The 13,924-nt window shown below is 35.0% G+C and overlaps 1 protein-coding gene across 1 annotated transcript in view; it reads right to left on the minus strand.

Annotated features, from left to right (window-relative positions):
* Positions 1-12,225: 12,225 nt before the first annotated feature.
* The window catches only part of YTHDC1 (YTH N6-methyladenosine RNA binding protein C1), a 37,591-nt gene continuing 35,892 nt past the window's right edge, over positions 12,226-13,924 (minus strand). The window contains exon 17 of the mRNA XM_024131978.3: positions 12,226-13,220. Within this exon, the coding sequence (XP_023987746.1) occupies positions 12,996-13,220 (225 nt within the window). The 3' untranslated portion in view covers positions 12,226-12,995. The remainder of the gene's footprint in view (positions 13,221-13,924) is intronic.

Here is a 13,924-nt window from a genome sequence, read left to right on the forward strand (position 1 = left end):
TGAGACACATTAATATCATGTCTCCTGAAAATGATGTACTGAGAAGAGTACATCACTTCTGCAGTATTATTGCCAAAAATGCATAATTTGAATTGAATCATAAGTAAATATCAAGCAAACCTAAATTGAGGGTCATCCTATAAAATAACTGGCCAATAATTTATCAAAAGTGTCAAAATTAAGAAAGACCAAAAAAAAAACCAAGGGACTATCCAAGATTAAAAGAGACTAAGGAGATATGACAACTAAGTGCAACATATGAACCTGGATTGGATCCTGGTGCAGAAAAAGTTACTGAAAGAATAGAAAAACTTGAAGCTAGATCCTTACACTGTGGTTCTTACACCCTACCTACTCATTCCTCAGCCCCACCCCCAGAAACTTAGGGTCCTTTTTTTAAAGAAATTGTCCAGAGTGAAAAAAATTAACTAAAATCGATGTAACAAATCAAAGTAAAGCCTTTCTCATTCTGACATGTATGGGCCCCTTAGGTAATGTGTAGTAATACACACTCAGCATAAAAGTCAAAGCCAGGCAGTTAACAAATCTTTCACAAGTACAAAGAAATCCCAGTGATTTCTTTGATCAGTTGTCTCATTCTTTAATATGAACAAAGATCAGCAAACATTTAGGGATAGCTAATAAAATGGCAGATTAAGGCCAACATAAATACACACACACACACACACACACACACATAAACATAGTGAACAAATGAGAATTTTTAAAAACAAAAAGTTTAACCTTATTTAGTAACCACAGAGGTAGTCAAAAATATTTCATTCATGAAGAATGTACTACAAAATGAAATGAGAAAAAAGGGAAAGCTCTTGTATATTTCACACCTCTTATGCCCTGTCTCATACCTTTTTAACCTATTTTGTTCATTAGTTTTTGCTGTACCAAGAAACTTCTGCACAGTTATAATTTGATAGCACAGACCTCTCACTTTCTACATTAGGGCTTCTTTGACACCACTGCATGGAACTGCTGAAGGAACTCACCTAACACTCACACATGCATAATCTAGCAGTATGTTGAATAGGAGCCCTCTCCCACCCTTCAGGTGGTCATTTGTGATTATATTCTACATGGCTTTTTACTGGGTCCCAGTGGGCTTAAGTTCCAGTTGCTCACAGTGATGATTAGCTTGGTAATATACTTGTACAAACTTTCCTCCCTTCCTGTTTCACCCTTCCTTGTCCCCTACTCCTGCATCCTAGGAATTCTCAAAATAAACTACTACTTTGTGATCCTTATCTCAGGCTCTGTTTTCTGAAAATAGACCGAGACAGTTTGTACAAGAACTGGCTCTAAAAAGCAGACCTGAATGATGAAACTTGGAAATTGGCTAATTCACTAATAACTGGCAATAACAATCTCACTGCTGATGACATGTGCAACAGTGATAGCTCCTAGCATTCGATAAAATCACAATTTATAAGATTCACACAACAGGGGAGCAAGAATTGGGGTGAAGTTCATGGGGAAGATAAAGTATTGACTTATGGACAGTATGGGGACAATGGTAATTATACAGTTTACAGAGTGAAATGGATTTTTTAACAGTTTTAGAAACCTTGTAAAAAGTAAATGACAAGCTAAGTTTAAGTAAATATCAAATCAAAATACACTGTGAAAGTCAGAAGTTCTCCTTGGCGGTGTTTAGAAACTCTTTCTTCTGCAACAGCAGCAAAACAGGCTTAGAATTTAATTGCAAAGAGAGCAGAGATACAACAGAGACTCAACTCACAATGTGAACAGTTTTCCTATACCAAAGTCAGGGCCTAGACAGAAAAAGAATGGGACTCTTGAGAACTGGGGTGGGGGAGCGAGCCCGAAAATCCTCAATCCCCAGATTCTTTTGGGTTCTGCTTCTGGGGGTAGGGTAGTGAAGACAGTTCAATCAGGGGTCACAGTAAAGTTACCACTGAACTTAAAGCTACGACTATCACATTTTGGACTCCTCGTATCAGTGACACAGTGGGCAAAGAAAATAGTAACTATTAGTGGGGACAACTGACCCTGATTCTAGTCAGGAAATAGGATCACAGTTCCATGATAGGGAAGGAAGGGATTTATCAGAAACTCTGGATGCAGAGGGGTACCTAAAGTTTAGAGGAATGGAACTCATTTGTTCACTGTGTTTATTCTGGTGTGTGTGTTTAGTTAACTAATATGTTTAGTTAACTAATTTAGTTAACTACTGATAACTCTAAGAGTGTACTTGCAGCAACCAGGACCCAACAAGGGTAAGGCAGTTTGAGGATGAAAGCTCATGTCATCCCATCAGACTAGCAATTTAGAACACCCTAACTGCTGGCCCAGAGGGAAACATAGAATTTGTAGTAGAGGAGGAAGATGAAGAAACAAGTGAAGCTTTCTCTAAAGAAAAAGATAGTGGTCGCAGTGCCTCAGTGGAAGAATTGAAATTAAAATTTTCAATTTTTAATTGAAATTTGGCTGGTTTGAAAAGAGGCAAAAAATTGTATGGGTTGGATAAATGAATTAAATACACATTTTCTAAACTTCATAAACCTAGAAACAGCTACATAGTATTTAGCGATATGATAACCATCAGAAGAAACCAAAAGTTAAGTAGAATGATGGTCAGGAGATACTTCTTTTATAATATAAGCCCATGTACACTATTTGATCTACTTAACCACATATATGAATTCTTAGGTTTCTGCTAAGCTTTTTTTTCCTTTCCCAAATGAAGTACTATCATGAAAATCAAGAACCAGACAAGAATGTTCAGTTGTTAATCTTTAACTATTCAGTACTGTACTGGGAGTCCTGGACAATTCAATAAGAAAAATATGTAAAAGTAATAAAATTTGGAACACAGGAGGAGAATTGGACATCATTTGTAGGTAATATGGTGTGTTGAGAAAAATCAAACAATTGAAAAATTATCAAAGGTTACTACAAGTTCTGTAAGATGGCCAAAAATAAGACTAATATTAAAAATAAATAGACTTCCTAAGTTCAGAAAAAAAAATCAAATATAAAATACTGTAGAATTTACCACAATAGCAACAGAAAGCTTAAATAAAGATAATCCTAACAAGAAATATGTAATACATATTGGAAGAAAAATATCAAGATCTATTTAAGAATATGAAATAACTGGAAAGAACTACCGTGTACGCAGATGGGTAACCTCAGCAGTTAAATTATTCTCTCCAAATTGTTGTATGACATCAATGCATTTATTTCAAAATCCTGAAAACATTTTTAAAAGGCCCAGAAATGTTACACTGTTATTATGGAATATTAAATGCACAAAAATAAGAAAAAAATTGAAAGTGAACAATACACACTAGAGTGGATGATAGTTATTAAAACACTGTGGCCCTGCTGCAAGCAGAGAGAGATAAGTAGATCAATGAACAGTCTAGAGTCCAAAGCAGACACACATGTATGTAGAAATTCAGTGTATAATAATGGGGGCTTTGAAAATCATTCAGACATGATTACTCAATTATAAATGGTGTTGGGACAACTGTACAACGAGACCCCCCCCATGCCATATTCTCACACTCTGCAGATTGAATTAAAGATTTAAATATTTAAAAACTTCTAAATTTTAAAATACATAGAACCCTTTTTAGAAACTTGGAATGAAAACAGCATAAACTCAAGAATCCATAAATAATTTACATGTTTAACTGTATAAAAGATTTAAACTTAAAAAAAAAAAAAAAAAAGATTTAAACTTTTATATGGAGCAAGATACCATCAACAAAATAAAAAGACAACCTATCATTAGCTGGTAACACTGATAATACATATCACATTAATATTTGTATGTATATTATTAATATGTATAAAGTATAATAAAAAGGTAAACTCATATATAGAGAATAGGAAAAGGCAATTTCTAGGAAAAGAAGTATGTGTTCAACAAATTTATGAAAAGATGCTCAAATTTATAAATAATTAAGGAAATGCCAGTCAGCATAAAAATGAAAGTGTTTTTCTCCTGTCAGACTGCAGGAATTTAAGGGTTTTATAGTTTTCAGTGCTGATAAGAGTATATAGTAAATGGGCAAGTCTCATAAACTGTTTTAAGTAAACTGTACAACTACTTGGAGAATGATTTGACAATACCTATCAAAATGTAAAATGACTAAACCGTATCATTTCAAGATCCCTCATCTTACAAAAAAGAGTATAAGTGTTAAGGTATATGTACGAGAATACTCAATACAGCACAGTTGTAATAGCAACATTTAGGAGTTCTCTAACTGTCTAAGAGTAGATTAATGGGTAAAGACATTTTGGTACATCCATACATTAGAAAAGATGGAGCCACTGAAAAGAAAAAGGCAGTTAATATGCTCAAACTCAGAACTATGTTCATGATACATTGTTAAGTGGAAAAAAGCTATTTGCAGAAATATTTTCTAAAATAATTTTAAACAATGCATGCAAAGAATTACATAAATAGAAACATAGAAAAAAGTGTAGAATAAACATCAAACTGATAACATGTTACCTGTGCTTCCTGGGATAATCTCCAGAGAGAGGCTGGCAGGCACCATTTTCGCCATCTTTTTTTCTTTCCTCTTTTCTTGACAGGAGCCATCTTCATGCTCTCCCTCTGCCGGTGTCCCAATTTTTGTGGTTGCCATGCAGGGGACACCCCTAATCGCTTGTCTCTGAAGGCCAGAGGGGCTTACAGGCCTTGCTCCCATGGCACTGTAACAATCAGAGAGAAAGTTCTTGACAGACTACCGCCCCCAGGGTGCTGCGCAGACAGTAGACAGAAACACACCTCCAATCTTCCAGAGAAAGAGGCCTGTTAGTCCAGAAGCTTTGGCCTGAGGGGCAGGCTTCTGGTCTGGCACACTTCCAAAGGCATACAGAGATGCTCTCAGGGAGCTGTTAAAACTAATAAATTCAGTAAAAGCGTAGGATATAAAATTAATATACAAAAATCTGTTGCATTTCAATACTCCAACAACAAACTATCAGAAAGAGAAATTAAGAAAACAATCCATTTATAATTGTATCAAAAAGAAAATATCTAGCAATAAATTTAACCAAGGTAAAAGATCTGTACACTGAACACTGTGAGACATTGATGAAAGAAATTGAAGAAGACACAAATAAATGAGAAGATATCCCATGATCACAGATTGGAAGAAATAATACTTTTAAAATGTCCATACTAACCATAGTGATCTACAGATTTAATGCAGTTCCTATCAAAATTCCAATGGCATTTTTCACAAAAATGTAACAAATGATCCTAAAGTTTGTATGGAACCACAGAAGACCCCCAAATAGCCAAAGCAATCTTGAGAAAAAAGAACAAAGCTGGAGGCATCACACACCCTGATTTCAAACTATCCTACAAATCTATAGTAATCAAAACAGTATGGTACTGGTATAAAAACAGACATAGATCAATGGGACAGAATAGAGTCGAGAAATAAACAACACATATATGGTCAACTAATTTACAACAAAAGAGACAAGAATATACAATGGGAGTAGGGCAGTCTCTTCAATAAATGATGCTGGGAAAACGAGACAGCCACATGCAAAAAATGAAAGTGGATGTCTTACACCATATGCAAAAGTTAACTCAAAATGGGTTAAAGACTTAAACTTAAGACTTGAAACAATAAAACTCCTAGAGGAAAAAAACAGGCAGTAAGCTCCTTGACATCCGTCTTGGCGATGGTTTTTTGACTCTGATTCCAAAAACAAAGGCAATAAAAGTAAAACAAACAAGTGAGACTACAAGCAACCTTGTTTTATTGCACTACCCTTTAATGTGCTTTACTGATACTGCATCTTTTTTTTACAAATTGAAGGTCTGTGGCAACCTTGCATTGCTAGATGATGGTTACCATTGTTTAGCAATAAAGTGTTTTTTAACTAAGGTACATACATTGTTTTTTTAGACGTATTGCTATTGCACACTTAACAGACTGTAATAAAGTGTAAACATAACTTAAATGCACCGGGAAACCAAAAAATTCATGTGACTAGTTTTACCGAGATATTTGCTTCATTACAGTGGTCTGGAATTGAACCTGCAAGTATCTCCATAGTATGCCTGTACATCAAACTAAAACGCCTCTGCACAGCAAAGAAAATCATCAACAAAATGAAAAGGCAGCCTACAGAATGGGAGAAAATATTTGCAAATCATATATATGATAAGGTGTTAATATCCAAAATATATTTTAAAAACTCATACAACTCAATAGCAAAAAAAACAAAACCCAAAAAAAATCCAATTAAAAAATGGTAGAAGATCTGAATAGCTATTTTCCAAAGAAGAGAAACAGATGGCCAACAGGTTCATGAAAATGTGCTCATGATCACTAATCATCAGGAAAATGCAAATCAAAATATCATCTCACACCTGTTAGAATGGCTATTATCAAAAAGACAAGAAATAACAAGTGTTGGTGAGGATATGAAGAAAAGGGAACCCTCCTGTACTGCTGGTGAGATTGTAAACTGGTGCAACCACTATGCAGAACAGTATGTAGGTTCCTCAAAAAACTAAAAATAGAACTACCATACAATCCAGCAATTTCACTTCTGGGTACTTACCCAAAGAAAACGAAATCACTAATTCAAGAAGATATATGCACGTCCATGTTCACTGCAAATTTACAATAGCCAAGATGCAGACATAATAACCTGAGTGTCCATTGATGTCTGAATAAAGAAAGTGTGGCATACACACTATGGAATATTATTCAGCCATAAAAAAAGAATGAAATCTTGCTATTTCTGACAACACAGATGGACCCTGAGGGCATTATGCCAAGTGAAACAAGTCAAAGACAAATACTGTACAATCTCACTTAAATATGGATGGAATCTAAAAGAAAAATCTTTAAAGTAAAAATTTTATAAAGCTCAAAAACTTTATACAGAAAATAGGTCGGTGGTTACCAAACCTGGCAGCAGGTGGTGGAGGTGGGCAAAATGGCTGAAAGGGGTATAAAGGTACAAACATCCCGTTACAAAATAAGCAAGTCATGGAGATGTAATTTTAACAGCATGGTGACTATAGCTAACATCATATTGCATATGCAAAAACTGCTGAGAGTAAATATTAAAAGTCCTCATCACAAGAAAAAAAATTACACATGGTGATGGATGTTAACTAAATTTACTGTGGTGATAATTTCACAATAAATACCAAATCATGTTGTACACCTCAAACTAATATAATGTTACATTTCAATTATGCTTCAATTAAAGAACAAATTAAAATGAATTTAAAATTTTTAAATGTTTTAAAAAATATTTTATTTTTTTCCTTCATTCCTAATCAGCATCATATCTCGACTCTTTTTGTTTTGTTTTTTGAGGTACGCGGGCCTCTCACTGTGTGGCCTCTCCCGTTGCGGAGCACAGGCTCCGGACGCGCAGGCTCAGCGGTCATGGCTCACGGGCCTAGCCGCTCCGCAGTATGTGGGATCTTCCCGGACCGGGGCACGAACCCGTGTCCCCTGCATCGGCAGGCGGACTCTCAACCGCTGCGCCACCAGGGAAGCCCCATATCTCGTCTCTCTTGCCAGATTGCACCAGGAAACGCATTCCCAAACCGAGGAGAAATAAGCTCTTCCTTCCTCCTCTCAGAACACTGTGGGCTACTGAGTTAAAACAATGTGGCTCAAAGCCTGACTTTATTGCATACTGGCAATAAAGTCTGAAGCGCCTACCCTAGAGAGATGTAAAGATTAAATGTAACATCATTAAATTTCTCCCTTCCCTTTTCTCCCTTTACCAGATTTTTACTATAAACTCCAATGTGCTCTGAGCACCTTTTCCCCACATCAGCACTTGGGTCGGATGAGTTCAAGTGCAAAGCATAACCCTGTGTCACTTTTTCATGAGCTGAAATGTACTTTTATCAAGATCTGTTTGTCCATATTGATCCTGCACCCTCACTCACCCTCTGCTTTACTCAGATCTATGACCTCTTCCCAATGATTTTTCCTTATTTCTGTAAATCCTTGACTGTACTTACAGCATCTTTGGTTCAAGGCCCAGTAAAGTAGAAAAGTTCCTCAAAGATTACAGAAATTTCTACCCTATTCTATGATGCAAGACAGAATGGGTTGTCCTTTATTTGTTGGACCTATCCTTAAACCGGTTGCCTGAAGCTGGCAAAATAGTTAAAACATTTCCACACTTCACATTCACAGAATTTAGTCCCGTGAGATGAAAAAGTATCTATTTCAGTGACTCTCTCCGAAGAGCAGGCAAACCTTTCCCAGAAATTCTCAGAAAAACTCCCATGGCATTTCATTGGCCTAAGTATGGTAAACTGCCTAATTTTAAGCCAAGTCCTGGCAAAAGGAATGCCATGCCCTGATTCATGAGTTCCTAAAAGGAATGGGATAACCCTGGCCAATCAAGTCCACTCTCTGAGGATGGGGCCAACTAATCCTGAATCACATGGGTTCTAGCAGGGTGGGATACTTGAGTGATAATTGAAGAACTGTTAGGTTGGATAAAACAATGAATGGAGGCTATAAAAGAAATCAGTAACATTCACTATAACTATTTAGAATTTATTAATGAGTCAATGGATCTGTTCTCAAATTCTCTCAAGCTATATGACCTCACTGCAGTGATGAAAAACAGCTGCTATAATACAGATAAAGTACGTTTCTAAAGAGGTCTGCTTACAAAGTAAGCAGTTCTTGTACAAGTTTTTCTACAACAGAATATGGATGATTTTGAAACAAGAAATGACACAAATGGAGATTTAACCTTATCCAAAATCCCAAAAGGAAGTTTATATATAGTAAATATTTTATGTGCATTTAGTTTTGAAAACAAAAATTAAAAACAAATTGAGTATTTTGAGCTTAAAATTAATCCCAATAATATTCTATCTCCATAGACTTCAGTTAAAAACTCTCAGAAGTTAGAGGAAAAATACGATTATCCCCATAGTAAAAGAAATACTTTTAATCTAAATAGTATGTTCCCATAAAAACCACTTACATCTCCTAATTTTGTATCAAAATTCTCATCCACTTCTGAAAACCACTACAGATGAAGTGGGTAGTAGGAATTTTTGCATTCTTATAAGCCAGTTGTTTGCCAATTGATTATTTCCAACCAAAAGTACTGAGCTCACATTCCAAAATCATTGAGTCCTTTGAAAACTATTTGAGGCTAACTGCAGCCTCCTGTCTTTTGCCACGTAATTTAAAAACAAAGTTCCTTTGAGTGAGTTCACTGGACGCCAAGATCTGGAACAGTTTTCTGACCTGTTATACCCTGAATATCATTTGTAGGATTGAATAGTCTTTCAGATGTCACAAACAAGTTTAGGACATACAGAAGAAACTGAAAGGGAAACACAAAGTATAAGACTTAAAAGCATGAAAAGGAGAAAAAACTTAGATGACCCATAATACAGAGGATAGAATACTGTGAATTGTTTAAGTTCTAAGATACCTATTCCTACTACAAGGAACTTGAAGTCTAAAGGTTTGGATGAATAGTGTCACATGTGCCTCAATTTTTAATATGTACATCAAATTACATTTGGAATGTTTTCTATCCAAATCAAACAAAATTTTAAAAGTTGAGATAAAATGACCCATGTGTGAACAGTCACCCTTACCTTGCGGTCAGGGAACTCTAGCATAGTCAGTGAAATACTGGCAACAACTCATATTTCCTTATTATTACATACATCGATGCCTGAAGATCATAATTTTAGCGATATGACAAAGCAGGATCTATGTCTTTCAGGTGAGTGACCAAGGCATTCTACAGCAGGATGAAAAGAGACATCCAGGAACAGAAGGAAGCTATGCCTACAATGACAAAATATTCTGAGTGAAAAATCAGACAGAGATGTTAGTTCTATGAGAGAACATGCATTTAACAGCTATCTACTTGTCCATGTCATTTGGGAACTGTCCCTCCTGATGTAATTCCAGTGGCATTGACATAACCACCCCAGCTTCTCTTGCCTCCAATGCTGGCTAGTCAAAGAACACCATTTCCCTGGACACACACATTGGATCAGAGCTGGCTCCATGAAACCAGCATGGCTATTCAGAGTTCTTTTGTGGAACTGATATGGAAACTTGTTGGAAAAATGGTCTCTCCCCTTCTGACACTGAGAACTATATGGATAATAGAAGCCTGGAGATGGTAATGGCCTTTTGGAATACTTAAGACTATGCCTGAGAATAAAGTCATCACAGAGGAAAGCAAAGCCAAAAGAGAAGTGACATACCTGAATTAAATATCCTTCCCTTGAATTTTTACTCCACCTAATAAAAACCCTGAATTTCTACTCTGAATAGGGAATTCCCTGGTGTCCAGTGGTTAAGATTTGGTGCTTTCACTGCGGTGGCCGGGTTCAATCCCTGGTCAGGGAACTAAGATCCCATGCTGCCAAAACAAACAAACCAACAAGAAAACAAAAAGAAAACCACTCTGAATAACTGAATTTTGACTTCAACATGTTGCTGATGTACAGATTTTTACAGTCAATATTGTAGAATATATGGCTTCTCACAATAAGGAAGGCTGTCATAAATGTCTTCAAATAGCTAATCAAAATTTCCACTTTACATTTCTATTATTTTGATTTCTTTGCATAGGAAAAAAATTATCATTCAATCTTTCACACGTTCCTGTCAGTTTTTTCATTCAAAAAAATCAGGAGAAAAACCAGTTACTGTGAGGACTAAATCAGCTAACATTAAGTATACAGAATAATACGATAACATAGTAAGAAATCAATAAATGTTAGTTTAGAATAGATTAACTGGATACTAAGCATCTTAACACCTAAAATACAAAGCACACGTTAACATGTGATTGGACACTTCTTTTAATAAGGAAGCTTGAAATATGTTTAATAGTAGAACCCAGCACCATCATTTAAAATATTATTTTTCTACTTTTTCCAAATGATGAGATGGCTTCTTCATAAACACCAAACTGGATGAAATATATGGGTGGAATCTTGGTTCCATCAATTACCACCTTTATAATCTTGGGCAAATTATTAACCTCTTTGGGCCTGTCTCTCCATGTATAAAAATACAGAGTGAGATGCTATATGAAGATGAAGTCAGTACATGAAAGCACAAAGTGACTTTAAATACAAAGTGCTCAACATGATGTATATTTTATTATTATTATTTCAGAAAGATGACTTTAATATTACCTACTTATCTCCTAAAGTAACATTTTTGGTGATTCCTCTACATTTTAGAAATTCTTCAGAGTTTAAGAACTTGAAAAGAAAACCTTAGATATCAACTTGTAAAACATACTGATGAATACAAACAAAATGTCAGTGAAATGACTCACCATATATTACCAACTGGTTTAATCAAAGGCAATGCTGAAACTAGAACCCAGGTTTCCTAATACAGTTAAATGTTCTTTCGTCTCTACCACACTGCACAGATTTAAAATAAATCCTTATGCTTTATTTTTGAAATAGGTACATATACCTACTAATTATAAGTGAATGGAAAAATATTTTAAATATCAGTGAGCATATGAAAGCAGTAAACTGATAGTTTTAAATATCCTTCAACAGTGAAGTTCCTGTGTTCTTGAGTATAATATAGAGTAAATATAAAACTGTAATCATGATCTGGTACAGAACACAATTATGACAATGTATGAAAACAAAAACATGTGGTCAAATATTCAAATATCCCAAATATTTAAATATGCAACATAACAAAGGCCAAAACTATAGGTGTAACTCAAAATAAAGTACAAAAAAAATCTCTCATAAACTATTTTATACAGCTTGTTACTACTGAGAGGGATTGATGATTAACTTGATTAACTTAAAATAAGTATAAGGGTTAAATTTTAAGTGTATTCTAAAAGTAAAATAGAAAATACCTAAAGTAGCTAACTTATCTAAGTTACACATAAACCAACACAAAACCTGAAAAAAAGAAATCCTATAACCAGAGTAGATCCAAAAATGTTATCAGATGAATACTTAACCAAAATACTAACGAAACTCCACTGTGTACCATTAGTTCTTATATTAGAAATAGAAGTAAGCTTCTAATATAATTGACCTAGGTTAATCATTTCTGATAAAATATGCAAAAAAAGACAAATGGGGTTCCCACAATTCCTGAACACAAAGCATTCTTTTATGTCCACTAATATATAAGGAAACAAACTTGCATCCAGACAAGAAAGAAATACACGACATAAGTGTCAATCTTTACCAATTTATTTTATACAAAACAGTAGCAATGTAGAATATGGGAATTATCTTCTGCTGCCACACACGCAAGTTGTGAACATTCCAAGCCAATGTATACAGTTTGGAGGGGAAGGCTAAACAATAGCATCAACCATGCTACTGAACATAGGAATTTTTTATCTAAAAAGACTAAAAATTAGATAGCAATGTCTTCTTAATATTGCTCTCATCATTGAAGACGGAAGAAACATAAAAAGTGACTTTTTTTAAGATTAAAAAAAAGAAGGAAAAGGAGAAACCAAGAGGCTGCTACAACACTGCCATACAGTCAAACCATCGTATTTCAATATTTGCATACTTGATAGCAGCATTATTTTTACTGAACCGTGTGCACCTACATTTAGAAATACATCAAAGCAAAATATTGTGGCAGTCATCAATCAAGATCCAAAAGAAAGAAAACAAAAAATAACTCTAGGATGAACATACTATATGTAGATGAACATTTATGGAGACTGAATCAATATCTACATTCTTGGACTGTTCCATTCTGCCCCAATAGAAGTCTCAACTCAAACTGTCAACTGTGCATTTTTTGGAGGATTTGAGTTTTTCCAGTTCTTATTATACTGCATGCTTGGAACAAAGAGGGTCATAATAAATCCTTCTACACAATGAACTTTAAGTAGACAGTTGAAAATAAATTTACTACTTGTAAACACACACAAAAAGAAAAATACAAGATTCTTTTTATCTTTAAACAATCAGTGCTTCCAAAAGCACATTATCTTCTATATCGACCTCTCTCCCCTCGGTCTCTGTCCCGATCACATAATCGCTCTCTTTCTCTTTCTCTATCACGTCCTCTATCTCGTTCTCTGTCTCTTCTGTTATCTCTAGGGCGGTCTCGCTCTCGCTCCCGATCTCTTTCACGAGGTCTACTTCTCCGACCACTGACAACAGCTTGTGTTCGACGAAGGAAATCATCCACCCTCATATCATAATCATGCTAGAAAAGGTAAGAAATGGGTAAGGTATGTCAAAAATCAAATGGAATTTATGTGTCCCTTTATTATAGAGAAAGAATCTAAAGAAATGCCCTATTCAATAATTCACAGAATGTAATTCTAACATTGTTTAGAAAAAGGATTTTGATGTCTAATTAGACACCTACAACAGAGAATTATTCAAATCTCACTAAAAAATCACTTCATGCAGTTTTCTATTTAACTTTAATGATTTCTCCATCCAATCCCTTTAGTAAGATTTATGCCAAAATAATCACCTAATGATGACCATCAACCACATGATCAATACATCAATACATGCTGCCAACTATGCTAAATGTCATCAATGTTTTTCTGCAACAGGTGAGCTCTACTTATTTTTCCTCCTTTGAGTCTACAAACTAAACCAAACCAACTCTGCCCTCTAAAGGTGAAATTAAGAATTCTTCCATTCTTGATTTTTTTACAAACTAAATCATTGTTAATGACAATTTATGGAATTTGACAGAATTTTAAGAAAATATGTACTGCACTAAGATTGTACAGTCTATTCCACACAGAGCTAATAATACACAAAAGGTTGAGGAGGACCACGAAGGGTAAGATAAGCAACTGAGGTACAAGGTTGTTACCTTGGGTATTTCTAAACTTGACCCCTGCTAGATTTCTACTCTTATTTCTCAATTCTTCTTCACTTACTGAATTT

This window comes from Physeter macrocephalus, chromosome 7 (genome assembly GCF_002837175.3).
Source record: "Physeter macrocephalus isolate SW-GA chromosome 7, ASM283717v5, whole genome shotgun sequence".
Lineage (NCBI taxonomy): Eukaryota > Metazoa > Chordata > Mammalia > Artiodactyla > Physeteridae > Physeter > Physeter macrocephalus.